Source organism: Mastacembelus armatus, chromosome 13, assembly GCF_900324485.2.
Source record: "Mastacembelus armatus chromosome 13, fMasArm1.2, whole genome shotgun sequence".
NCBI classification, from domain to species: Eukaryota; Metazoa; Chordata; class Actinopteri; order Synbranchiformes; family Mastacembelidae; genus Mastacembelus; species Mastacembelus armatus.
In genome coordinates, this window is record NC_046645.1 from 12,457,389 (window position 1) to 12,485,045 (window position 27,657).

At 40.7% G+C, this 27,657-nt stretch overlaps 1 protein-coding gene across 5 annotated transcripts in view; it reads right to left on the reverse strand.

The window, feature by feature from the left end:
- plch1 (phospholipase C, eta 1) overlaps window positions 1–27,657 on the reverse strand; it is a 52,874-nt gene that overhangs the window by 15,717 nt on the left and 9,500 nt on the right. For all 5 annotated transcript variants that reach the window (XM_026292888.1, XM_026292879.1, XM_026292873.1 and 2 more), the window contains exons 3-10: window positions 11,782–11,928; window positions 9,705–9,948; window positions 9,446–9,575; window positions 6,354–6,524; window positions 5,719–5,812; window positions 4,125–4,328; window positions 3,342–3,462; window positions 1,008–1,179 (exon numbers count right to left, since the gene is read on the reverse strand). In XM_026292888.1, coding sequence (XP_026148673.1) covers window positions 1,008–1,179; window positions 3,342–3,462; window positions 4,125–4,328; window positions 5,719–5,812; window positions 6,354–6,524; window positions 9,446–9,575; window positions 9,705–9,948; window positions 11,782–11,928 — 1,283 coding nt within the window. The remainder of the gene's footprint in view (window positions 1–1,007; window positions 1,180–3,341; window positions 3,463–4,124; window positions 4,329–5,718; window positions 5,813–6,353; window positions 6,525–9,445; window positions 9,576–9,704; window positions 9,949–11,781; window positions 11,929–27,657) is intronic.

Consider the following 27,657-nt stretch of genomic DNA (forward strand, 5'->3'; position numbering starts at 1 on the left):
AACTGTCTAGGCCCCTGTCCTACCTTTTTAAACAACAGAAGTCAAAGAGCTAAGCTGGAGAAACTGGACATGATACACTACATTGAGGTATCTAGAATATCCAGTGTCCTATCTCTGTGGATAAACTGTGTATGGCTTACTTACTAGTACTTTGTCAACATGTATGATTTTCTGTTCTTATGTGTTACAGTTTTGTGTTGCATAGCATGCATGCTTAGCATATAGCTCTACAGTTACAGTGATAGTTCCATTTAAGCTTTCACGGCTATGCATTTTGGAGCTGTATAACAACATCATGATACAGTAATTCTGCTTCTGTTGCTAGTAATCTATACACGCTCCGAAAAAGCACCAACATCAGTCACACAGCGCACAGGTCTGCAACAACAGTAAGTCGAGCAACTTCACAGGCTGTGCTCAAGTTGTTTTGAAGTGTGCCAAGTGTAGTTCCTTAGTTTTGTTCTAATTAAAAATGATATATTTTATTAATACATTTTTTGGAAAAAAATATGTTGATCCTCTCTATTAGGCTTACTGATTGACAGTCCTAAATGAGTCGCAATGAAGGCTTTATCTGGTTGTTTGTGTGTATGTATTTGTTTGTATATGCGTAAGCTGGAAAACAATAAAATCTTTCACCATCTCGTTCTTCTCTCCTTTCCCCTCTATGATTATTACAATTACCTTCCTTTGACCTTCCTTCTCCTTTTCCTTCACTTCATCTGTTTACAGGCAATAATTAGCTGCCTCTCACTGCCTTTCTCGATTCTCTTCCTCTTTATAGCAGTGCACATGATGTAAAATATGTCACGATAAAAAAAAAAAAACGTTGCTTTTTTCTCTAGTAAGAAAAAGTAAACACTGTGCAGAGGTGTTATGCAGATTCCCTGATCCACACTGACAGGTAGGGCGCATTTTAATTGTGCAATTTATTTACTCATTTAAAAACACAGACTGCCAATAATCTATCCATCCATCCATCCAACTGCTAAATGACGTTTTCTTACTTTGATGAGTATCTTGCCCTGCAGGCTGTGAGGACTGGGCAACGTTTTGTGGTCCTTGCTCAGCACGTCTCTCACGTCCAGTTTGTCTCCAAAGATTTCACGTAGGTACTCAGCAATCTTCTTCTGCTGCTGGATGCTACAGTGGTTCTCTATAGACAGAATTACTGGGTACCTGAAGAAGAAAAAAATCACTCAGCTTTCTATAAATTACATAAAACCTGTCAGTGCATTAAATGTTCTTGACTGAAGTGAGACTGATCCACTGACATGGGTGTGAATCACATTTCACTTCTCACCTCCAGCCATCAGAACGGAGAGGAGGTGAATGTTAAAAAATACAGTCGCATAAACACACTGGTGTGTGTGTGTGTGTGTGTGCGTGTCTGTGTTTTCATTTAGAAAAGGTGAGACGTCCAGTGGCCACACAGCACCATAGCTCGAATGTCAGATTTGTCAGACTGACAGACTGACTCCCCAAGGCGCCGCAGCCCGACTCTGACCTCCAACTCTGATCCCCAAAACACGCACACGCACACACACTTAAGCACACAAACAGGCCCTTTGCCAACGACAAAAAGACACAAAAGAGAGAGACTCATTTCATTTAGACACACAGACAGTGACGTCCTCACAGCGAAATCAGTGGGTCGGCCCAATGAGCTGTGCAATGTGTGTGTGTGTGTGTGTGTGTGTGTGTGAGACTGGTTCTATTTCAATACAGCGCAGGGACCATCAATCATACTAACAGGTGGCACTGATGATAAAATATCAGCTGAATGTAAAAGGTGAGAATATCCAGAGAGAGTCAAAAGAGAGAAAGAAAAAGCACAAGACAATTCATTCATTTATTCTTGCTGTCCTCATTATTACAGATGATTAATTAATAAGGTATGAGATTATGAGAGTATTTCCTAACAAGCAAGTGAGTGTTTTCTTTTTGATATTTTGGATATATAGGAATTTGATTTATTCCAGAAAAACATAAACAGCTATAGCAAGGCTATCATCAGAAGAAATATAAGTTAATTAACAAAAAATATTTGATGGCATTTATTTTCATTCTAGATGAAGTGATCATTTAATCTATAAAATGTTGGAAAATTACTTCTATAATTCTTCAAAATTTAGTTTATTGTCACATATGATGAAAATCAGCCAGATGAAGAAAAAATGTGCACCTTAATCTGATGTTCCAGCAAACTAATACATCAGTCCTGTAGTCACATTTCTTTTTAAATACTGTCTCCATTTTTTTATAAGACAGCCACTGCCATCATATGTGCAGTCAATGTCAAAATAAGCCAAAGTGGCAGCAGGAAGCTACATGATTCACCACTTTGTTTGGGTATTGTTGGACCCAACAGAGACAAACAGTGGCTCCTCAGGGAGCCAGAGGAAATGCTGAAAAGCAGATGGCTCAGTAATAGGTGCTAATTACTGCCAGGAATCACAGTGTTCTCTGAAAAACACAAACCTGGCTGTCTAAATGCAGCAACTTTCTTGTTAAACTTTTTGGGGAAACCTTCCATCGAAATCATAGATATCCCATCATAACAGTGTGAGAAATAATAGCAAGAAACATGTTTTATGAGGGAAAATACAGTAGTTGTGCACCTTTATAAATCAGGGTGGAGCTGCTCTCCTTGAGTGGGTTGATCCTACTGCAGTGTATCTTACGGAAATGCGCTGTTTACAAGACTAGAAAGAACTAGAAAAGATGTGGAAGGTAAAAGCAACAGTGGTCGCCGTGGTAATCGGCACCCTCAGGGCTGTGACCCCAAAACTGGGAGAGTGGCTCCAACAGATCCCAGGAACAACATCAGAGCTCTCAGTTCAGAAGAGCGCAGTGCAGCCTAAGATACTGCGAACAACCCTCAAACTCCCAGGCCTCTGCTAGAGGACCCGAGATTGAGGAAGACACACACACCACCCATAGGGGTGAGAAGGGAAATTTTTATATATATATATATATATATATATATATATATATATATATATCACCTATTACTGAATGAATGAATGAATGAATACAAACTTTAATAACAATATAAGAGTTTTATTCAAAATAGTATTTTGGAATACTACATTAAATGTTAAAAGTCTTCAGTAGTATGAACAGATATAAAGCTTTATTATGTTTATGTTCCTATGAATAAAGTGAGTTACACTGTGGGTTGAGATTAGGACTCTGTTTTTAATCTCTATTTGTTTTAGTTTTGCAACATTAATAGCAGCATTTTTATCATAGCTGATATAATGGGATAAACTCTTAAGATGTCACAAACCCTGACATGCAATCACATACATGCTGTACTATGGAGAGCTTTGACTCACTGGTTATTAACGAAGGCATATTTGTTGATGGTCTCTATGACCGACTTGAACGGTATCTTGGAGGTCAGAGTGTAGCCATGCTGGACCATGGGCTCTCCATCAGGACCATCCCAACAGTCCACTGCAGGAAAAAAATAGCAGAAATGATCCATGAATATGGAAAACAGTCACGTCCTCCTTGCCATGGGAAACACAAGCACTGTTATTAGTTTCTATCACTTCTCAGCTTCTATCACTATTCATCTTTAAATCTTAGACTGTGTTTTTCATTTGGACTTTTCTCTTCAGCTATTTCACGCTGGTGTTAATTCAGTGTAGGACAGAAAATGGTGTGAATGAAAGCAACAGCATGCGCAAGATTGTGCTATTCTGTATGTTTTGTTTTTTCTGTGTTTGCTGCATCTGTGGACCTGATTCAAAATACCAAATATAAATGCAACACAAAATAGGTGTTTTGGGTTTTATTCCAAATTGCTGAACAAATACTTTATTCCATTTTTAGAGTCATAACAGCTGTCTTGTCTAGTCACAATAGCCCATTTTCACAACTGACATATCAACTTGTAAAAACAAATACATAGTTAAAGTACATGCTCTGTTCTATGTAAGTGTCCCAGTAATGACCCAGCATAACCACCACTGGGACCCTGAAACTGAAGCAGCTAAATGCAGTTCAGCCAACATCATTTATATTTTTTGGACCTGTGCTTTTCCTGCGGTAACAAGTCATAATGTCTTCCATGGAAAACGCACACTGAGTCTAGTCTGTAAACTCATGCTTACCTTCTACGCAGCGGCAGCCAGACTGCAGCACCCAGGCGTACATGTCTGTCTTGGAGTGGGAGAGAAGCTGGTCTCCAGTCAGGTAAGTGTTATGGGAGGAGGCAATGAAGTAGTTACACAAAGGTTGATCCATATCTTGATTGATCTCGTGGTGCAAGGGGTTGAAAATGTCACATGCTGGACTGCGCATAAAATTTGTGAAACCTGAAGATGAATAACAAATGCATGGAAAATCCAGTCAAAATAGGCATCCCCATGTACTGTATTAGTTTACCTACAGGTTAGATATCTATTGTTCGCAGACAATGAATCCTAGCAACTTTGGTGCCCACCTGACGTTTCATCTAATGCCCTGATGAGGTTTATATATTTGGTTTAAAGTGAAATTTCACTCTGGATGGATGACACTTGACTCAAAAATCCATGTGAATCCAGAGCATAATGATTTCTAATGACGAGCTCCTGACTCTTTTCCTAGCATCACCAGCAGTCGAGGTTTCCACCTATCCTGTGAAATATCTCATTTTGAAATAAAATTGAAAGGCATAGCCACTTCAGTAGCACAATAGCATCTACAATATCTATTGATCAGCAGGAAAATGATAAGAGACGGGCGCATTCAAACCACGTTCTGTGGTTTCAAACAAGAGCAGTGGGTTTGAGGTTTGAAACCACATCAGTGGTAGATGCACTTCACACAGCCAGCTTTTTTTTAGGTGGTACCGCATGAAGAGGAGTGAAAGGGAAAATGCATCCTTTCATCCAGACAGGAGGGATAAAAATGAGACAGGAATGCCAAGAGCAGGAAATAAGCGAGAAAGCAGTTTAGGGAAAAGAAGCAGGGAGTTAATTTTAGAAAAGTAGATTGCAGAGGACAAATGAAAAAATGTGAAGGGGGGATTTTTGGTATGGAAAATCAATGATTGGACTGGACATGCGAGCTTGTCATGGTACCATCACAGCTAAATCCAGGGTTTGCTGTGTCACATGCATGAACTATATTAGGTATATTTACAGTCACACAGATACAAAGAAAATAATTTAGATAACAGCTCATCACACTCTACATAGTTGTTAATGTAAATGTGTTTGTACAATTCTTTCAAATCTAAATCTTTCAAATGTAAATTTTTAAACACATTTCTGGCTTGCAGAGAAAGCTTCACTGGTCTGATCAGCCAGACACACACAGAGTGCTAGCCTTCATGCCTCAGACGACGAGATTAGTCTCGCCCCTCCTCCTACTCCACTCATCTCTTCTCCCCATACTCACTCCTCTCATTTCTGTCACACTCATCTTCTGACTTCCCAATTTTCTCCCTCCAACTAAACTCCTCGACCCTCACTCCCCCTTCTCTCTTGAGCTCGCCCTTCAGTTACATGTGGTACTAAAAATGACACTCAGAGGTGAACACTTGCCAAAGACAAAATATTGATTTGAGAGAAATGGAAAGTCAGTCCTGTTTTGTTTTTGTACTGTACATAATTTAATATAATTTTTCATGAAATCATCTCATGTACAGTATTAAGACTCAAAAATGGTCAAAGTAATGGTAAAATAATGTCAAAGTAGTGAACTTGGAAAAAAAATTACCTTCAATCCCCATAACGCCTCCTTGTTTATTCTCATCACACACCTCAAACTTGTCAATGATTTCTGTAACATACTCTGGGGTCACATTGGCGATCTGCAGAAAAAAAACATGCACATAGAAAACATGGAATTTAGTAGTGTGGCTGGAAATGGTTGGGGTGTGGTGTGAAGGATGCTCAGAATGTTGCATTCTGCACCTTTAAAAACCTTTATTAGACCCTATGAAATATAGTAAATCCCAGTCTAAATGCTAAATGAGTCAGAATGATTTCCTATTTGCATAATAAATTTGTGTTGTTATTAAATGAATTGTCAGTCATGTCAAAGCAGTAGTTGGGATATAGAACAGTGTTGATGCAGAGTATCACCGGCTGGAAATAATAAAAAATGCTGAAAAATGACACCCGGGCAGTGTGAGAGAGAAAAACATTGAAAGAAAAAAAGCAAAAAACTTCCATGAGACTGAGAGGAGCAGATTTCTCTGGGTAAAATGCTGAGACAGGGGCAGTTACATGTTATGCTATGGAGACAGTGAAGAGGAATATGATCTTTCTCTGACTGACTGGAAAGGAAGTAATTTGGATAACTCATCAGCATTTTATTGGCTCTAGCTGGAGACCAGAGTGACCTCTCACCTTCTGCTCATTGTGGAGGAAGTTGGCCAGCTCCTCCACTGTCAGGTGGTCCTTTCTGTCACTGTACGCCATCATCAGCAGGAACAGGTCCCGTCTCAGGGACATCATCTTGTAGAAGACGGAGAACTCCTCGTAGGTCAGCGTGCCCTGCTGATCATCTGTGTCTGCTTCCTGTGAGGGTGAAGATGTGGTATGTGATGCATCTCAAGCTATTACATTTTACTGAAAAGTTAAAAAACAGACGTAGTGAAACCCATGGCTTGCAGTGTGATTCTGTTTGATTTACACAGTCCTCATTTGAAACAGCAAACAGAAGTGTCTTATACTAAACCAAACATGATATAATTAACTCAGTGATATAAGTTGTTTAGAAAATATGATTTGGATGCTGATTATCCATATTTGAGAAAAATAACAGCCTGTCAGTGAAATTTCTGCCAGTATTCTTCTTGTTCAGAATCCGAATCTGAATCAGATTAATTGGCAAAGTTTGTACACACAAACAAAGAATTTCAAAGAGGTTCACTAAGCTCTCTCTACATGCCAAAACCAACATAAAAGTTTAAAAAAGGAAGACCCATAAAGAATTGATTCTTGATTCTTCATAGGTATCCCTCCAAACATGCACTGGGGCCATTGCCTTAACAAACATGTTTCTCTTTATGTGTTTTCCTGTATGGTGATGGTGATTGTGTTTTACAAAGTTTCCACACCACTCACTGTGTAAATGAAAATGATGTGCATTCAATTGTTGCCATTGATTCACTGTGACGTCAATGTCAAAGATGGATTTAATTTAGTTGTGTTGTTGCTCCCAATAAACTCTTGCAGCTCAAAGAGCCTCCTGTGACCCTTTCTACCTCATGACTGATGAGGTAGAGACCTGTTGGCTGAGATTGCAACTAAGATTTACGTTTGTGTTTAATGCCTGTGTTTTTGACTGTTGTAGAACCATTTCCGAATGTTTGCATGTTTGCTGCTATTTAACATTGTGATATCACCATTGCATGCCTGCATGCCCTTGTGCATATTTTTGGTACCATGTGTGTGTGCACATATTTTCAGCTCCAACCTGGAAAGGGAATATATACCCACACCTCTATTCCTTTTGGATATTCAGTATATATTTGGTATATTTGGTTCGATTCAAGACCTGAAGTATGGCACGTATTTCTTCAGAGCTTCACACAGACGACTGTTTTGCCTTGCTTAAAAACTGCTGGTTGATCCGAGCTTAGTAGCAATATGAAAAAAAGTGTGACTGACACTGACACAGCTGAACAAATAGATTTACATCAGCTTACAGAAAAAAACAACTGATAAATCAAAATATTCTTGAGAAATGTGAAAAAAAAAGGTTCAGTGAACTGCTCCTAGAAACCATTATCGCTGCTTCTCTACCTGCTGTAAATGATGACACTTGCTACTGACTGGTTAGAACAATAGAAAAGAGAATTTCTTTCCACCCTAACAGGAAATCAGCCACCATGAATGCAATTTCATGACACAAGTGAAGCATAATGGTAATTCAGTCTCACTGTCTGGCTATGTCAGGCTATGATATCAATATTTACTGTGATAAGCCAGTATCAGCCCTGCCAATACATCAGTCAATGAATGTGGTCTAAAATTAGAAAGCATATAGACTTGCAAGCTATAAAGGGATGCACAGAGGCACAGCTGGGCACATGAGCAGCTTCAAACACCCTTCTTTAATCTTTTCTTCTCCATCTCTAGTCCGTTTAACACTGATGCAAACACAAATTTGCATCAGCAAACACAAAAATTACACCAGTCATTATGACACAAACTCATTACCTGTGAAATGTATTGTTCTTTTCCTAACCTCACATCGCGCTGCATGTTGTCTGAGGAGCATGGCTCACTACTCATTCTATCCTGCCACCTTGTTCCGTCTGCTCACAGGGATCCAGCGTCTCACATTACCTGGATCTCACGAGGGCCAATTTGACTCCACAGCAAATCTAATAATACCAGCTAATGCCTCCATCACACTCCCATAATGATCTGGCTGTAGGCACTGGAGACTCGATCACAGACAGAATCTACACACAACCAGCAGGATAAATCACAGTGACAGGCTTGGACAATAGAAAAACATGGACAGAAAACAAATAGATTCAGGATTTTTTTAAGCAACAACAGGAGCTCTTCAGGCAGCAACATTGGTGACTACCAATGCTTAAGTGGGAAAAATACATTAATTAAATGTTTTAAGAAACCTAAGGACATTTGGGGCCCCTGGTAGTTCTAGGGTCTGGGGAGGTACCCTATTTTGCCTAATGAGTAAGCCAGCGTGTTTTGTTTTTTAATTGGTTCACACTGTGTGATAATACTGTGCAAATACCATAGAGTTCCCCTTATTGCTATTATGTAAAACATTTAACTCTCCTGTCATTTCAGAAACTGCTATCCCTCAGCTGCCCACCAGTTGTCCTTATTGCACCTCCCACCCTAACACATCAACTGTGTAGTCACCTGTCCACACACCTGCACTGTCACCAGCATACACAGATATATAGTCTTCAGCCAGCATCACCAGTTTGCCCGATTCGTTGCCTCAATCGTTGCCAGCTCAGCTTTTGTTGTGCAAAACACCAAAATTCTCTGTCATCATAAGCAATTAAACAAATAAATACGCTGTTCACAATCAATCATGCTTGGTAGGACAAAGGCAACTTATGTTTGCTGACAACAGATAATAGATGGAACAACAGTTGTCACACTACACTGTGTTAAAACACACTATAACCCAATGTAGCTGCTGCCAGATGTGTGTGTGTGTGTGTGTGTGTGTGTGCGTGTGTGTGTGGGTGTGGAGTACTAACATTATTTAATATGACTTTTGTGTTAAAAATTGAAGCCTCCCTGTCCTTACAGTACTTGATCCTTTTCCTCTAAAAGTATTTCTCTCACTTATGAACATAATAAATATTTCTTGCATAGTTATTTTGAATTTCACAAGTACACTTAAAAATGAAAAATGCAACAGCCATGTGATGTCAGTGAACTTAAATATTTATACATATGGAATCTGATGTGTTAGATAGAAGCAGGATTCACATTCTGACCTGAAACATTTGCTTGACCTTCCGGCGAGGCAGATTCACATTCAGCTTGTGGAGAAGCTGGTAGATCTCTTCGATGTTCAGGAGACCATCTCCATTCTTATCAGCTTCCTCAAACGTCTGTTTCATCCATGTTACGCAAACACATTAAGGAAAATCAGATATGTGTTATTTTCCTTTCTATAAATGTGGTATGCTCATGTCAAGGCTTCATGTTTCATGTTAAAAGCGAGTTAGGTGCTGCTCTTTCTGTAAAGGATATTGGTCATGTGTGCGCTGCCGTTTGGCCAGTGAGTCCTCATCACTGATCCCAGCCATCAGGTAGCGGAGGCCGGTTATCCAGGTTCTGGCTTCTTCTGCATTTGATGTCACAAGGTCGAGGGATTCCATGTGGTTTCCGTGGTACACGGTGAAACAGCAGGCTGGGTCAAAGCTGCCATCTGCATGCCGATGGAAGATGTCTGATTGGCCACCCTCTGTCACTTTGTACAGCGAATCAATGGTGACTGACAGAAGTAGAAAAGGGGATGGAAAGAAAAGAAAAGTTACCAGTTTGATTACGTATGTCTCATCAGGTGTAAAAATACACAGAGAAACCATTTCCAGTATACCCTTTAATATTATCACAAGCTATAATTACACTGGAGGATAATTCTCAATACTGGATCGTTGTTAGGTGAGAGAAGCTGCGGTAAATATCCTGTTGTACATATTTATACATATGCTGTCTCTTCTGTTCTTCTCTCTTCTCTCCTTGCAATCTGCCTCTCAGGCACAATCCTTTTAACATACAATTAAAAGGGGTCTTATCCAATTAAAAGAATTTATTAATTACTATTAGTGACTAATGCATTTTCTTCAAAACCTTTATGTTTTGAGAAATGCTTATTGTTATGTTTAGTTAATTGATGAATAATATGAATGTAAATGATCTAATGAGTTTTATTCAGTTAATTTCCTCGTTACCCGCCCAAAAATATATTTTGTGAAAATCCATTCCAAAATAATCCATGTGCGTTTACCCGTTTCTCCAGTTTTCGGATCCCTTTACATATTCTCTTACTGAATGTAACAATATGGCAGCCTTATTTTGATCCCGCTCAGACAGATCGCACAAACAGAGCCCACGTTCAAAGAAAGAACTGGGCAGCTGTTGTGTGTTTCTCTTAATCATGTCACTGTAGAGGATCTAAGAAGCTTATCTATTGGTGACAGTCTACACACACACACACACACACACACTCACATACACACAGTCATTATATACATGAAAGGGCAGTTCCATTGCCTGGTGTACACTCCAGTGGGTTGATAAATAAAAGCAGTAAAGTAAAGAAGTGACAATGATGCTTTGAGGGGGGTAATGAAATATGTAAAGAGAATCCCCTCAGAGGCAGAACAGTGTGGCTGACTTCAGAGATTCAATGAACATGCTAGGAAAACAGGAGTGTTACAGACACAAAAAAGAGATGGAGACAGTCTGTAAACCTCTTTGTAACATGATCCATGCTACAAAATAAAAGATTATTATTGTTATGTAAAGGCAAAGGCAAATTTATTTGTATAGCACCTTTCATACACTACGCAATTCAAAGTGCTTTACAAGGCATATAATTACATTAAAATTGTAGGTTTAGAGAACAATTTAAATACAGTCATTTCTTCTGTTATGATAATATTGTTCACTTCTGTGAATATTGCAGCAGGGTAAAATCAGGCGGGTTTCTAAGCAGATTATATAATCCGCATGATATGGAGGCAAAACCAAAATTAAGCATAGCTGAAATGTTGCTGATAATGTGCACTGGTGGTTTGTTTAAAACCGGTATCACTGTTCAACTGCTGATGTTTCTTGCCTCTTCAGACTTATTTTTGGCTCTGTTTAAATGCAGATATTAAAGGATACTTCAGAAATTGCATACTTCCAACAAATAAAAAAAAACAAAGCAGCAAATGAGATATCCCTATTTTTAGTCTCTATAATATGTCAAGCCCCAAAGCTCTCATGATGCACCAAAGCTTCAAAAAGTCATCAGGTCTGCAGCTATAAATGTTTTTAAGGCGGTAATAAGGGATAATGGGTTTGTAATAGACCTTAAGAAAAACTATGTCAATAACCTATATAACCTATATAATAAAATGTGACCTAGCCTTGACCTAGCCAATGTTATATAAAATGATGGACAAAACTACAAAATTAAGACCCAAGTTGTAATAAACCAGACATATCCATCCAAGTGTAAATGGCATGAACTATAGCATATGAGAGAAAGCATGATATGCAACAGGATGTGCTGCTGTGTGTACATCCAGATGCATGTGTCTCCATGCACACTCACTCTTGGCCTTCTCACTCTTGCGTGAGGGCTTCCAGCGGATGCAGGAGCGATGCTCATCCAGGTAGAAGAGTCTCACCAGCCCTTTGGATCCTGCCTTCAGCTTTACCATCTGGGTCCCGGACTGCATCACACTCATGCATCGCTCCACTGTAGATACAAACACAAAAGCACAAACACAAACAATGGGGTCAGTGAGCCACTATATAAAGACCCAAAGGGAACAGGTGTCCGGCTGTATTTATCTTTTCTCAGGAAGAAGTAAGGCAGAAAGAAGTGTCACAGCATCACACAATTAGCGGAGGAGGCAGCAGCTGATGTGGGTCGGAGTCCAAACTGCAACAGAGATGCTTCTGTTGTGAACACACAGGGCTGCTTTTCTCTTGCACACTGACCTGCTCCTGAAAGCTACTCAGAGAAGGAAGAGAGAGAGAGAGATTTCACAGAGAGAGACAGACCTAATGTGTGCCTCTCTGTTTTAAGTTTCAGAGAGGGCCTGCCACCTCTCTAAGAAGTAGGTTTTGGTTTGCTTGGTGCTTGTGCTTTTAAATTCTTCTTCTTTTCCTTTCGGCTGCTCCCTTCAGGGGTTGCCACAGCGAATCATCTGCCTCCATTTAACCCTATCCTCATGTCCTCCTTCACTACATCCAAGAACCTCCTCTTTGGTCTTCCTCTAGGCCTCCTTCCTGGCAGCTCTAACCTCAGCATCCTTTTACCAATGCATTCACTGTCCCTCCTCTGAACATGTCCAAACCATCTCAATCTGGCTTCCCTGGCTTTTTCTCCAAAACATCTAACATGAGCTGTCCCTCTGATGTCCTCATTCCTGATCCTATCCATCCTCGTCACTCCCAGAGAGAACCTCAACATCTTCAGCTCTGCTACCTCCATTTCTGCCTCCTTTTTCTCACCGTTCTACTTGAGTCCCTCTCATTTACACACATGCTCTGTTTTACTGCGGCTAACCTTCATTCCTCTCCTTTCCAGAGCAAACCTCCACCTCTCTAGATTTTCCTCCACCTGCTCTCTGCTCTCACTACAGATGACAAAGTCATCTGCAAACATCATGGTCCACAGAGATTCCTGTCTAACCTCATCTGTCAGCCTGTCCATCACCACAGCAAACAAGAAGGGGCTCAAAGCCGATCCTTGGTGCAGTCCCACCTCCACCATGAACTCCTCTGTCACCCCTACAGCACACCTCACCACTGTCTTACAGATCTGTGTCCTGTACATGTCCTGCACCACTCGGACATACTTCTCTGCCACTCCGGACTTCCTCATACAAAACCACAGCTCCTCTCTCGGCACATATGCTCATATGCTTTTTCCAAATCTACAAAGACACAATGCAGCTCCTTCTGGCTTCTCTGTACTTCTCCATCAGCATTCTCAAAGCAAATATTGCATCTGTGGTGTCTTTCTTGGCATGAAACCATACTGCTGCTCACAAATGCTCACTTCTGACCTCAGCCTAGCCTCCACTACTCTTTCCCATAACTTCATTGTGTGACTCATCAGCTTTATTCCTCTGTAGTTCCCACAACTCTGCACGTCTCCCTTGTTCTTAAAGATGGGCACCAGTACACTTCTCCTCCATTTCTCAGGCATCCTCTCACTTTCCAAGATCTTAAGTAGCCCAGTCAAAAACTCTACTGCCACCTCTCCTAAACACTTCCATACCTCCATAGGTATGTCGTCAGGACCAACTGCCTTTCCACTCTTCATCCTCTTCAACGCCTTCCTCACTTCATCCTTACTGATCTTTGCTACTTCCTGCTCCACAACAGTCACCTCTTCTACTCTGTGCTCTCTAACATTTTCCTCATTCATCAACTCTTCAAAATATTCCTTCCATCTTTCCATCACACTTGTGGCACCTGTCAACACATTTCCATCCCTGTCCTTGATCACCCTAACCTCCTGCACATCCTTCCCATCTCTGTCTCTCTGCCTCGCCAACCTGTACAAATCCACCTGTCCCTCCTTAGTGTCCAACCTATCATACAAATCCTCATACGCCCTTTGTTTGGCCTTTGCCACCTCTACCTTCATTTTACGCTGCATCTACCTGTACTCCTGTCTGTTCTCTTCTGTCCTCTCAGTCTCCCACTTCTTCTTAGCTAACCTTTTCCTCTTAACACAATCCTGAACTTCCTCATTCCAACACCAAGGCTCCTTATCTGCTTTCCTCTCTCGAGATGACACACTAAGTACCCTCCTACCTGTCTCCCTGATCACTTTAGCTGTAGCTGTCCAGTCATCTGGAAGAACCTCCTGACCTCCCAGAGCTTGTTTCAGCTCCTCCCTGAAAGCCACACAACACTCTTCCTTTTTCAACTTCCACCACTTGGTCCTCTGCTCTGCCCTTGTCCTCTTCATCTTCCTCACCACCAGAGTCATCCTACACACCACCATCCTACATTGTGTGGCTACACTCTCCCCAGCCACTACTTTGCAGTCACTGATCTCTTTCAGGTTGTAACGTCTGCACAAGATGTAATCAACTTGTGTGCTCCTGCCTCCACTCTTATATGTCACCCTATGCTCCTCCCTTTTCTGGAAAAATGTGATCACTACAGCCATTTCCATCCTTTTTGTGAAGTCTACCACCATCTGTCCTTCTGCATTCCTGTCCTGCATACCAAACTTACCCATCACTTCCTTGTCACCTCTGTTTCCCTCAATATCAGTCTGAAACTTCTATTTCTGCCCTAATGTAATTGCATTTCTGGTGCTCACGACACTGAAAAATGGCATTTTGGAATGAAATGTTGCTGTTAAATCAAACACATATCACAAGCTATCTGTGTGATAACATATTACCAGAGGTGAGTGAGAAAATCTGTTATTTTTGTAATATAGACGAATTCACATTTTAAACAGGCTGAATTGAATAGCGATTGGCTAACAAAGCTGTTGGTGCCACCTGCTTCTGCATTGTGGCTGACACACTCACATGAAGACTGCAAACTAGAGCTTAGCATTTTCACATTGAGTATAGGTTGATGACTGTTTACTGTCTGCCCCTGCAGTGTGTTGTTGCACCACAGTCAACAATTTGCATATGCACCATATTCTCAGTAGAGAAAAGGGTGAAGAAAAATGGGAGAGAGGAGAAGTAACGGACTGGGTGTTGTGAAGAGGGGAAGAAAGGGACTGAAATGATGGTGAGAAGTGACTTTGTGTTTGACTGACTGTCTGGCACTGCCCGGCATCGAAAAAGGATAAAAGACAAAACTTCAAACTTTTTACTTTTAGTGACAGCTGGTGGCAGGGATACAGATGGGAAGACAGCAGAGAGACAGCCATATTTCCATGCTCATTAGTGGAGTGTGTGCATGCATGCTTGTGTGTGTGTCTGGTATTACCCCACCATGTGGCCTGTTTACACATTATGGGGATTCGGCCTTCCTTGTGGGGACCAACATCTGGTCCCCGCCATGAAACTCATTGAATGTTAGAAAAACAACTTGGTTTTAAGGTTATTGTTAAGGTTAAGGTTAGGCAAGTAGTTGTTACGGTTCAGTTTAAGATAAGATAAACTTTATTAATCCCAAGGGGAAATTAAGGTTTCCCTTTGGCTCCATATGTTGGAGTCAATGTAAAATCTCTATCAGGAATGAAAAAAATGTGTGTGCACATGCTTTCACATATGCATGCAGTATGTTACTGTCTGCATACAGCACTACACGTAGAAATATATTTTCACAATAAATAGTTGTTAATAAATGTTAATTTAAAACATAGCCAGTAAGACTTTATTATCCATAACTTCTCCAATTCATTAACTATATTCAATAATTAAAATAAATTCTAAATAAAGAATAATGTAACTAGCCTAATACTGACAGTAAGTGCCTCAATAAAGCCGTCAGCTTTACAGCCTCTTTTCTGAAGCTGGGGCTTCAGGGGCTGTCTTCACTACACTTCAGCTGGTCTGATGACTGTCAATGCAGAGGCCTGAAGCCAAGTCCTTGAGGCTGAAGGACAGTCTCCCCTTGTACAAGATCAATCTCCAAATTCATCCTTGAATTTTTACTGGTGCTGAATAACAATATTTTGTCTTAAAAGATGAAAAAACACCCACATACTACTTGTTCGATCCCAAATTTCAAATTTAAGAATGATAAACAATGTTTTATCAAACAAATAGTCTCCTCTATGTGCTGTATTAAATAATGTGATCAAACATTTCATTTCATTATATAAAAGTGTTTCTTTAATTAACAAGACTGACCATCTCATCCTCCCCTTCACGGAATGCATGTTATACTTAATAGCGGTCCACATTTCCAGCTTGTAACAGGGCCTGGGTGTTATAAATTCATAGGCACTAAGACGAAAACAAAATAGCCTAGGTAACAACTTCAAGGTTATTTTCTCAGACTATTAAAACCTCAAAAAACACCATACAACTGATTTCTGGTTTCACAGTGGAGTGAAACCACTCAAGAGTAATTAACTGAGCGGTGTTAAATCAAATCAGTGGGATCAGATCTCAGGTATACTGCATTCAACGAGTAAATGTGAAATTGTTCTGTTCCTATAATGGCAGACCTTACCTTCCTTTAAAATCAATCCATGTTAAAAAAAAAAAAACAAGCATGCTAAATTCTGGCAAGGGAAAGTAATGACTCAACATCTTCAGGGTTTAAAAATCTAAGAGTCTAATAGCCCCTTGGAAAAATGATAAAATACAAAATGTTCCAAAGCTGCAGAACATTTCTAATCTTTCTGTGCTAATACAGATGCAATGAGGCACACATGTATACAAAAAATAAGACAGCATTGGCAGTTGTAGCAATGAAAGTCAATTCTCTCATGAACATGTTTAAGCACAATAGAAGACACTCTGAGCAGAGCATCTGTTAAAAGAGTCTTTATCCTGGGGATTGGCTGTGCAGTGACACTACTTCACTTTTCATTTTACCCTAGTTGATCACTCCAGGGATGGCATTACACACAAACACACAGACAAATACACCAAGGACGCACACATGAATATGAGCCTTGTGTCTTCTTTTTCTCCCGAGGTGGATCACAACTCATGCATAGTCATTCAAACTGCAATGTGGGAAGAGCAACAAGCAGCTATGTAAATACAACAACAAACCTGGGTTCAAATTCCTACAGGTGCTTCCCTCTAATCAACTTTGCCGCTGGTTCACTGAGACAGTTCTCCACCTGGGCAACCTGAGACCACTTAGCTCATGGTCAAGGTAAACCATAAGTCAGTTAGAGCACCGTGTGAATACAAAGAGCTGTGGTCCAGCCAGCTGCTATTTCATGCAGTTTTCAGAAATTCATGAAAAGCATTGTGTCTACCCTGAGCAACAGAACTAGTAAGATTCAGGTTTAGTTTAATGGACTACAAAGGTCACCTTTTATACCATAACATCTGTGGTTAAATCTACATAAAGCACAAAGTATTACTGATGTGAACATGATGATGTGAATGATGTAAACTCAAGCTTTGATTTTTTTTTCAGCCAAACTTTAGTAAATATACTTCAAGTGCTGACACGTTGGTTTAAAGCAGTATTTATGACTTCTTTGGCCACTCGAGGGTAGTGGGCCGAGCTGTAAACTCAACACCTGTGTGATGGCCATATTCGTAGTCGCAGAACGGGAGTTTTAAGCTCCATTTATCATGTTTAGTTATTTTCATTTGCAGACACCTAGGTTACCATTTAGAATATATTAGGACTTACCCCAAAATGAAGCATTACGCATTTACCTTACACTGTTCTGTCTATCACCAGTTTGTAGGCTATATGTTGTATTAATTCACATTTCTTTGTGTTCTAAGTTCTCTTTCCTGGCCTTGAAAAAATGTGGCTGAGAGTTATTCCCAGAGGCTGGGACCAGGAGTTTTAACAGTACCAGGGTGGGATGTTGAATTTCAAGATTAATAGAATTTGTGTATTGTGATAAAGTTTCCTACAAACAAAATATCTGGTAACCCAAAGAACAAAACATATAGACTACTGAGCCTAAGGCTTTATTACACCCTATAGACATCTATTCCAGCACTTATTAAAGATTAAAAGCAACATATGCTACATATTTTATGTTATATGCTTCTAGTTAATAAATGCTCTTAAGGCATTTATCACCCGATTTGACCGTTAATCACATTCTGGGGACTAATACAAACTCAAGTCTGCTCATGCATGAGCAAGTATTTCATAGAGTTGTGACAACTTCTCAGAGTTGTAAAAAAATAATGGGACACTGAAGTCACAGAGAGACTGTGGAAAAAAAAGAATTCATCAGAATCAAGAAAGTAGGCCCCTGTTGCATTATTTATCTCACACTCGGTTCTGAAATTCACAGCTTCATTAATGCGGCGGACGTCACTGTCAGATGTGGGTTTTTCTGTAGAATTGATCATATCGACAGTGAAAAATCCATGACTCAGTCTGGACAATTCTCCATCAACACTTCTGCAGAGCTCAGATACCCTAACTCGATAAATCAAGCCCAAAGCAAATAAACCCTATTCACCACCACCATTTAATACATACCCATTCTCCTACAGTTCCCTCAGAGTATAAATATGTAAAAGTGTTTTTCTGAGATAGTCAGACATATTTCACAAAAAAAGCTAAAAGTGAATACAAAGACAGGTCTGTTTTTTTCATCCAGCTCAACAGCTAACACAAGACAGCTCCAGAAAAAGACAAGTGCAGGTATCTGTTGTCTGTCTCGGTGAATACTTCATACATGTTGCTTCTCCTTCTGCCTCTCCTCCAGTCCAATATCTGTTCCTGTTATCTGCTGACATTTCTCCAGGTGTTCTCCAGACACTTTTCTCTCCATCGGTATGATAAAGACTATGACCTCATCCACGTCAAACCTCAGACCTAGTAAAGCCTAGTAAAGACTGCACAACAGAGGACCACAGGAAAAGAGGTAGCAGGGTTAGCTGCCCAGGAGAATGGAGCTGCCCCGTAATCAAAGATGAGAACAGATGTGAATGGCTCTCAGAAGACCAGTGATGGTTGAAGCAACTGATCAGTGCCCTTCACATCTTAATTTCTATCACTTGTCCCATTTTCCCTCAAGTAGCTCAAACCATCCGAGCATGAGGGCTTTAATTTGGAGTTTAGTTTAAATCTTCTATTCCACTATCTTAAAGAAATCAGTCAGTGTCTCCTTGGCATTTACATGCTGGCTGTCCCCAGGTGCCAATCTTTGCTTTGCTGTCGGTACCTGTGTTTTCTCCTTTCAAATTCACAGACAAGGATTTAAAAAGATAGCCTAACATGACATTTTGTGTTCCTCACCCACCTTTTTTCTTACCTTTCTTCACAAATAAATTGCGTCTTTGCATGTGCACGTTTACAATTACGTGTGTGTGCGTGTGAGTGTGTGTTTATGCGTGTTTGTGCATGCGTAAAACTCATCATCTCTGTCGGCGCAGAGCAGAGAGAGCAGATCAAAGCTTTGTCTTGCCACAGAGGCCCAGGCAATTCAAACATATTTTAATAGGGTAGGTGATAGAAACGCCTCTGTGATAACCTCAAGAACAAAGCCTCTCCCCACTTAGATCTATACGCTGAAGCTCAGAATGGGACATATAAGCACATAACACAGAGCATCATTTTCAATCTTAAGTGTCATTTTTCAGTTCAACATGGTACAAGATTCCTCTCAGCCATCCCTGCAACCTCAGTTCTATAGGTTTATGATCAGTTAGGGCTTTTGGACGGCTCTGCACGATCTCACGGTCAAATTTTGGTCAGTGGGTGATGACTGGAAAGAACCACAGTCCAAAGATTTATAATTTATTCATAACTACATAAATTCATATTCAGGAGCATCTGCCTGACCCCTTCTTAGGAATTACTCAATGCACCACCACCCGAACTATCCCAGCCAGTTTGACTGTTGATGGAACAAGCAGGGCAATCAAACCAAAATTAAACTGAATGTAGGCGTGACACAGTAATTTATCACTTAACTGCTCTGTTTTGCCCGGTAGATCTCGTGACCGGAGGGTTCGTTTTCTGCACTTAAGTTTATTCAAGATGTGATTCAGTTTAAGGTTGACTGACTGTTCAAGGGGCAAAATGAATGACATTTACACGTAATTATTGCTATGATGAGTGATAAAAGACACAGAACTCAACTCACAAGACAAATCTTCTCTTCCACATGATGAGCAACATCTCATTAAGACAAGCTTTTGGCAGGTTCAGCGTTATAGTGGCAGAAAGTGCGCAATTTGTTCAGCCTGGGGATATTCTGATACATAAACATGAGCTCCAGCTTTTTTTTTTTTCCTTGTACTATATATAGCACTAGCAAGCAATATGTTCAATATGCAATGTGTTTGTCCAAATGCACCCATTCTGCACATGACAACCAGCACGGTAACAAAAGCATGAGAATGATTGGTTTTACCTAAAATATGTCAGTGTAAGTGGAAAAAGGGGAAAATGCATTGGAAAAATAAGACTCATTTCTATTTATTCGTTTCTTCGGGTTTCTTTGGTTATCGTGTCTAGACTCGAACTCACACATACACAGATATTGACTTACCAGTTTGTGTAAGCCTGCATTTTTGTGGTACAGCCACGGTGCCACCAATATGGTAGACATTATGAGCCAGCAGAGCCGCTACAGTTAAGACAGCAGATTTTTCGTCAGGAGCGTAAAGAAAGGTGGGTCGTACTTTATGAGCAGTTAAAGCACCTGAACAAAAAAGCGAGGAACAAATCTCTTCCATTTTCTCAGCAGGAAATAACAAGCTGATAGGAGTCCACCTCAGCTCAGTCCCAGTAGGCAAACAAACTCAGCTCCACCTGTAGCTAAGCTTGCAAAAAAAAAAAACAAAAACAAAAACAAAAAAAAATCTCTTTTGGTTTTCTTCACATCTGGCTGGACAGACACTTATGGCTGGCTTCAGACTGTGAGCGTCAACATGCCAAACAACAAGCAAACACCCCAAAACTCCTGCTGTTCATCTTCCTCTGTACTGTCCTTTTATCTGCGGCAGTGCATTCATCTGCCAGTCTTCTCTCTCTGAAAACACACACACATTTCCACCTTTCTCCTGGTCATCTGTTCTCCGCTCCCACCTCTTTCTCTCCCGTCCCATCTACCTCACTCTGATGTTTGCAGGTTTCTCAGAACATGTGCAGCTGTGTCATCGTGGCTGCCAACACGCTACTTTGACACACAGATTTAGATTCGGGATTTACCAGCTCCGGTATTGTTGTGTAGCTTATGATTATGAAGAGCAGGGGAGGAAGAGACTGCAGCAGATGTGTGTCTCTGAATATCAGCTGGGTTCATTGGGGTCAAACACTGGGACACGGGGATAAGAACGATGACATAACATTAATGATAATACACTACCGAAAGTGAGATCTAATGGGTTGACATGTGGGATGGGTGCGTCTGGGTGTTTGTGCTACAGGAAGTCACCAACCACACATCTGTCCATCTTGTACTAAATGCTCTGGTATTTCTCACAGGCTTTTCCCTGGAGGGTGAAGCCCATTTCACCAACGTATTTTTCTGCCAATCAGTAAGAAGAAAAGCTAACTATGATTTCACTTTAATGGAAAACCTGTGGTGTGGTTGGATGGATGGATGTTCTAGAAAGGCCTGGTTGTCAATTTATGAGAGGGGTGGCCAGTACTGGTCCTTGACGGCCACTGTCCTGCCTGTTTTCCAACTATCCCTGCACTACCCACTGCTCATTACCTGGATCAGGTGTGTTCAGCCAATCAGAAGCTGGGGGATACCATTTCACTTTGTCTTGCCTCACTTCCACCCTCCTCTGAGATGGTATCTTCCAGCTTCTAATGGATTGGATCGGACACCCCTGATTTATGATATATATCATTTTTTGCAAGACTTGCAGTGGTGGCTTCTTGCATTTAATATTATTCATGTATAGGTTATGTTAATACACCAACACTACTTCAATTTATTTTGAATTTCATTTACCAATACCTGATACATTTCCAACTTTCAGATAACGTTTTAATTGCACTCTACTATAAATGTGACTGTGCTCAACTAACTCGTCTTTGACTGATGAGCATATTTTTTAATGAACGTCAACTGCAAATGAAAAACTGATTTTTTTTTTTATCCAAAGAAATGTAGTTGGGAGCAGGCGACTGCTTCTATACACCTTCAACAACCTGCACCAGTAAGGCTGGGAAGCCTGAGAGTCAAAATCTGGGGCAGTGCCCACTTGAACAGAAGGCGACTCAAGTCAGTGTCTCAGTTTCTTTAGTCAATTTAAATCTTCGCTCATCTGTACGATGGTGGTGGTCTTAAATTTTATTACATTAAAAAAGGCTCTTGAATTTCAGATTGAAAGCCAAGTTTGTGGCGCACTAACCCAAATGAAGTGATATGCTTTCAGACATGCACTGAACATTGTTAGACATTATCCTGATGAGCTGCTTGTAAAAACAAAACTGTTTAAGGAATATCTGCACTTATCTCCTATGTTTTGTCTCCCAGTTACACTGCATGTGTTAAAATGCCAATTCCGGACTATCTCTGAATATGATTCTTATGATATTGTCTGCAGTTTATTAAGTGAAACCACAAACGTTTTCTATGGTAATTGGCCTGAGAACCATAAACATTTTACTGGATGACTGATTGTCTGACCACATAACAGACAGGCACCACCATTATCCACATAACAGTGTAAAAATTGTTTAATTATGCAAAATGTAACTTTCACTCTTCCCCGCTTCTGCCATTTTCATCTCCACAGCTGCTCACCCCGTCACTGTGCGCCATTGCAAGCAGCTTCTAAGTACATACATAAGTACATTCATTGCCAACTATTTTAATAATCGATTTTTATCGATTTTATCTGTTGTTGCAGCCCTAATTAAAAGGACATTGTGTTCTTGCATTGACAACTGCGGCATGAAGAGGGCTTCACCGTTAGACTTTCAGTTTATAAGAGTCACATACGCTTTTCTGTTCTAACACTGGGAAAATGTTGGGGTGAGCTTTTTAAATGCTGTTCAACTATCTAACAAGCACTTTGTTTTGTAGCATGTTGACGCCTTTAAAGGTCAGCACTAGGAAGATATTTTAGCCAAATAAAGCTCTATTACATAAGCACTGTTAAAAGTACTACATTGTGGTGTAAATAGCACTTATGATGACAGCAGGGATTTAATTGTAGGTTGCTTACAGTTTAATTTAGTGTTCCCCACTTTCTAAAGCATACCACCAGGGTTTCAGATTTATATCCTACCTTCCAGGCAGCCACTAGATTCTGTTCACTTCATCATGATATGGAAGTGAATTTACAAACACTTGAGAGTTGTCTCAGATAGACATAGTAATCCATCACTGTGAACAATGAGTCTAGTTATCATTGTGTGATGATGTATTTGCCAGAAGGGATTGTTTTCTTTCTAGACTGCATTTTCAAAACCTAACATTTAAGGTCAGCTTCTGAAAATCATTTACATGGGTGACATTGTTTAAAAAAAACACTGAGTAAACTTGTACTTTTTCGCCAAACATGGATTGTGTATTTTTAAAACCGACTTCCCAAACTTTGAGGTTATTTTTCCACCACCACGTAAATACATGATCGAAGAAGCATTTCCTGAACTAATATCCCTGTCTGAAACCACGTCATATAGCAGTGATGTAACTGAAAAAAAAAAATCAAATAAGTGAGGGCAAAATTGCATTTTGATGGAAAAAGGTCTCAAAAGGGATGCATGTGTCATGCCAGTTGAATGGCATTTGGTAGTGAAATGATGTGAGAGGTGTAGAGGATTGCTGTAAAAAAAAAACCTGGAGTAATGTTGAGTGATAAAAGCTAAAAAATTACTAAACTACAAATATGAAGAGGACTGTTGGTGAAGGGTCATTCACAAAATACATGGCAGTAAATCACGCAAAAAAAACTACATATCACTGTTTTATCAGAAACTGAATATGTAAATAGAGTGCATCCATTTTGGGGCAAGAAGCAAGAAGCATTATTTTAAATCAGATTAGACGGACACAAACAGCAATTATGTTTAAAATAACTGCAGTGGTAAAAATCATTGACGATTGCTAAAACCCCCAAATTACACCTCATGTAATCCCATCAGGTCTTTTTAAATAATCCGGAATTTTGAATTACGTTATTCTGCCTCCACCCTGTTTCACTGTTCCTCTCAGGACATTCAACAGCTTATGAAATTAAATTAGTCAGGAGCACAGCTCAGTGACCGATGATGACTTCTGAATCAGTGTGTGGGGAAATCAGGCAGCACCACGATGGGCCAAATGCCGTCAGCACATGTGAGACAGTGCTAGGTTCCAGATTTGGCAAAATCAAATCTCTTTTTCACCAGCTCCACCAGTGATATGACAGCCAACGTGCCGGATGGGTGGTCATATTCATTTAATCCTAATAATCACACGCCCTGAACAAATGATGAAGGGACATTTAATCGATTCATTTTGTCTGCTTGATTGGTTCTGTTTAGGGTCAAAAAGGGCCTGGAGCCCCTCCCAGCCTGAATCAGTTGTCACTCAAAACTAACACAGACAGACAGATGCTCACATCCAAACATGAGGGACAGCTGAAGTCTCTAATCCACCTGATGAGGAAACCTGCAGGAAACAGGAGTGATATCACACTGCCCATTCTCTTCTTAACAAGAAATCAAGCATATTTCCCAAAATATTGAAGGACGCTTTTAAGATCAGGTGGGATAAATACAGTAAAAATGAAAATAAATATTTGTGACTAAACAGTAATTGTAATTAGAGATATAAAATATCCCATTATTATTTGTTTAGTTATTTGCTGTCATGCTTTAAGAGTTTTTCCTAATTGTTGGCATCTTTATTATGTACTGCATCATAACTCATCACATAGATCATAAATAACACACATAAATATTTCCTCACTGAAACCAATAGAGGTTACTACTGTGTAGCAGTAGCAGCTGTTAATTTATGTTGCTGAAAATGGCAGCTAATCATTGGCAGTCTTTCCTCAACATAACAGCTTCAACACTTCACCTTCTACAGTAGTCTAACAGTAACACATATAGGGGGATAAATTCAAAAATAAATACCAGTATAAACTAATTACTCAAAACCTGTACACAGGAAGCCACAACAAAATGAGTATACCTTCTTATTAGAAACATGAAAGGCTAGGAAACACCGGGAAATTATGAGGAAAAAAAAGAGAGAAAACACAACCTCTTATCTCACTTCGCCTAATTATGTGCGCTCAAGGCAACGCTCAAGACACCCAGGCTACAAATGAGTTCCCAGGTCCCCCCAGGGTGTAGAAATGTAGAGTGTCACTGGAATACAGATAAACACATGACAACTGCAGCATTATATTGGGCTGCCCATGTTAAAGCCCATGCCATCAAAGGAAGGAACTGCTAAGCTATGTGTGTGTGTGTGTGTGTGTGTGTGTGTGTGTGTCATGTTAAAGCTTCTTCTACCCACTGCCCAGGCATGATGACTGAGTAGACTAAGATGCAGTGTCTTTGGCAGCAGAGTCATACTGCCAGGCAAACGGTCTGATCTCAACTACTTCACAAAAAACATCAGAGAGCAGCCGACAGCCCGTCCACCTGGTGCTTCATTTTGGGACACAGGAGAGGCCTAAAAGTGTTGGCTACATATCTAAGTGGACCAAGCCTCTGGGTAGCTTAGTAACTGCTGTGTGAATAGAAGGAAAATGAAATAAAAGCCAGTAGTTGTAGTCAGTAGTAGATAATTTGCTTTCTACATACAGGTATATGGAGCACACTAAATGCACTTGCAAACTGCCCAGCTGCAGAAATATACTGATGATACCCTGAGGAATCCCAGCAGGTTTCAGGCTCACATCCTTAATGGTTAGTGCGAGAATAAACATGATGTGCCAGCAGCTACATCAAAATCCAGGCGGATACTATAGTTTATCAGTGAAATTAAATGCAAATTAAGTTGCTTCAGCAGCGAATGGAAAAAGTGGATCAATAATAGGCAACACACACTATCAAGCTGTCAATCTTCACCTCCAATACAAGAGGAGAGGAGAGGAGAGGAGAGGAGAGGAGAGGAGAGGAGAGGAGAGGAGAGGAGAGGAGAAGGATTGAGAGAGGAGAGGAGAGGAGAGGAGAGGAGAGGAGAGGAGAGGAGAGGAGAGGAGAGGAGAGGAGAGGAGAGGAGAGGAGAAGAGGAAACAGAAAATAAAAAGACGAGAAAAATGAGCTGAATGAATTAGTGCATGCTCCCTCCCCTGGCGTCTGTTATCTGTTTCTCTGCCCTGGAGCAACAAAAAAGGAAGAGGCAGACACAAAGAAAAGAGAGGTTACATGCTGAGATTCATCATCATCATCATCATCATCATCATCAGTACAGGACGGACACATGAGGAATAACACATTTTTACATGGAAAACCTATTCGTTCCATGCAGAGGACATCAGCGCCATGCTTGCTCCTCCAAGCTTTTAACTCCCTCCATGAATTTCTCCTTCTCTGTCACACCAGGAGCTCATCTTCACACAAGTGTTGGCAAACTGAATAAACAGGTATCTCCTCTGTCCACTGAGACTTGCGGAAGCCCTCCTCCTCACACCTCAACGCTCGCATAAACAAAGACACAACCCCGGCGCTGCAGAGGTGAAGACTGACAGTTTGACACACGCAGCTTTTAAGTGCCAGGGATGCACCATATTTTGACAGTGTAAGTGAGTGAGAGATAAAAAAAAAGGGGGGGGGGGTTACTCTGATCGCCCAGGGACTGCTGGGGCTTCCATTTTTGCCATCAACGCTCAAGCCCAAAGCTCTGTCACATTATGTGGTGCTCAACAAGCCCTGTGCTGCATGGCAATGCGCTCAATCAGTCTCTCAGGAATCTTCTAACCACTGCGTCGTAGTGACAAAGGCTCTAAACATCCACTGGCGTTTTGATTTCTGTGAACATAGCTGTATGGAGCGAGTCCTGCCACACTGACAAATCGAGAGGCTTCTGTGCCCCCTAGTGACAAGTGCAAAGGGGCATTTTTCAACACCAATCTCCCTCAGCTCCACTGCTGCTCTTCATTAAGATCATTCATATAAACTGACAGAATTTGCATTCACGTTATAAATTTACATAAACCGACGGATGATGTTATGTAATAATTATTTGACGTTTTTACGTAAAGTTGCAATAAACTAATTATTGCGCGACGTCAAATTCACTCATCCAATTTGACGACGCTCAATTAAGATTGTTTTGTCAAGGAGGGTGATGACATTTCTCACATGAGCAATGGAGAAATTACGCATGGGCTTATAGGCTATTTGCAATATGGGTTTGTGTGAATCCAAAGGAATGCGTGCGTCGTCTCCAGAAACAGAAAGCTAGGGAAAAAACGACCAAAAGCTTAAAAAAATGATCACTTACCCTTCTCCAAACTGAGATTTCTGCAAACTTCAAGTTCTGCCATTTAGAACTGGAGCTGGTCTCACAAGGTCCCTCCATGCGCTCTGGACATCATTTTCATTTCCTAGTTGCCGCGATGTGAAATGCCACCAAAACATGCCCGATTAGTCGAAGTCTCCATGATGACTGGACGTTCGGGAGAAACGCGCCATGATGCGTAAGTGTCACTTTTTGTGCGAAAAAGGTGCTTCTCGGCAGCCGTAAGAGTGGGTTCAACTACCATCACACCCCTCGCATCCACAGCCTCAGCGCGCACATCCTCGTCTCTTTCACCGGGCGCAACACAGGCGCAAAAACCATACGCCTGTTTCTCACACGCTCGATGGGCGATGAGTGTTAATAAGCAGCAGCTTAAAGCTGCGGTGGAATGAGCGAGGGTGAGTGATAGCGCACAGAGCAGTGGATTAACTACCAAAGTTGGCCATTTGG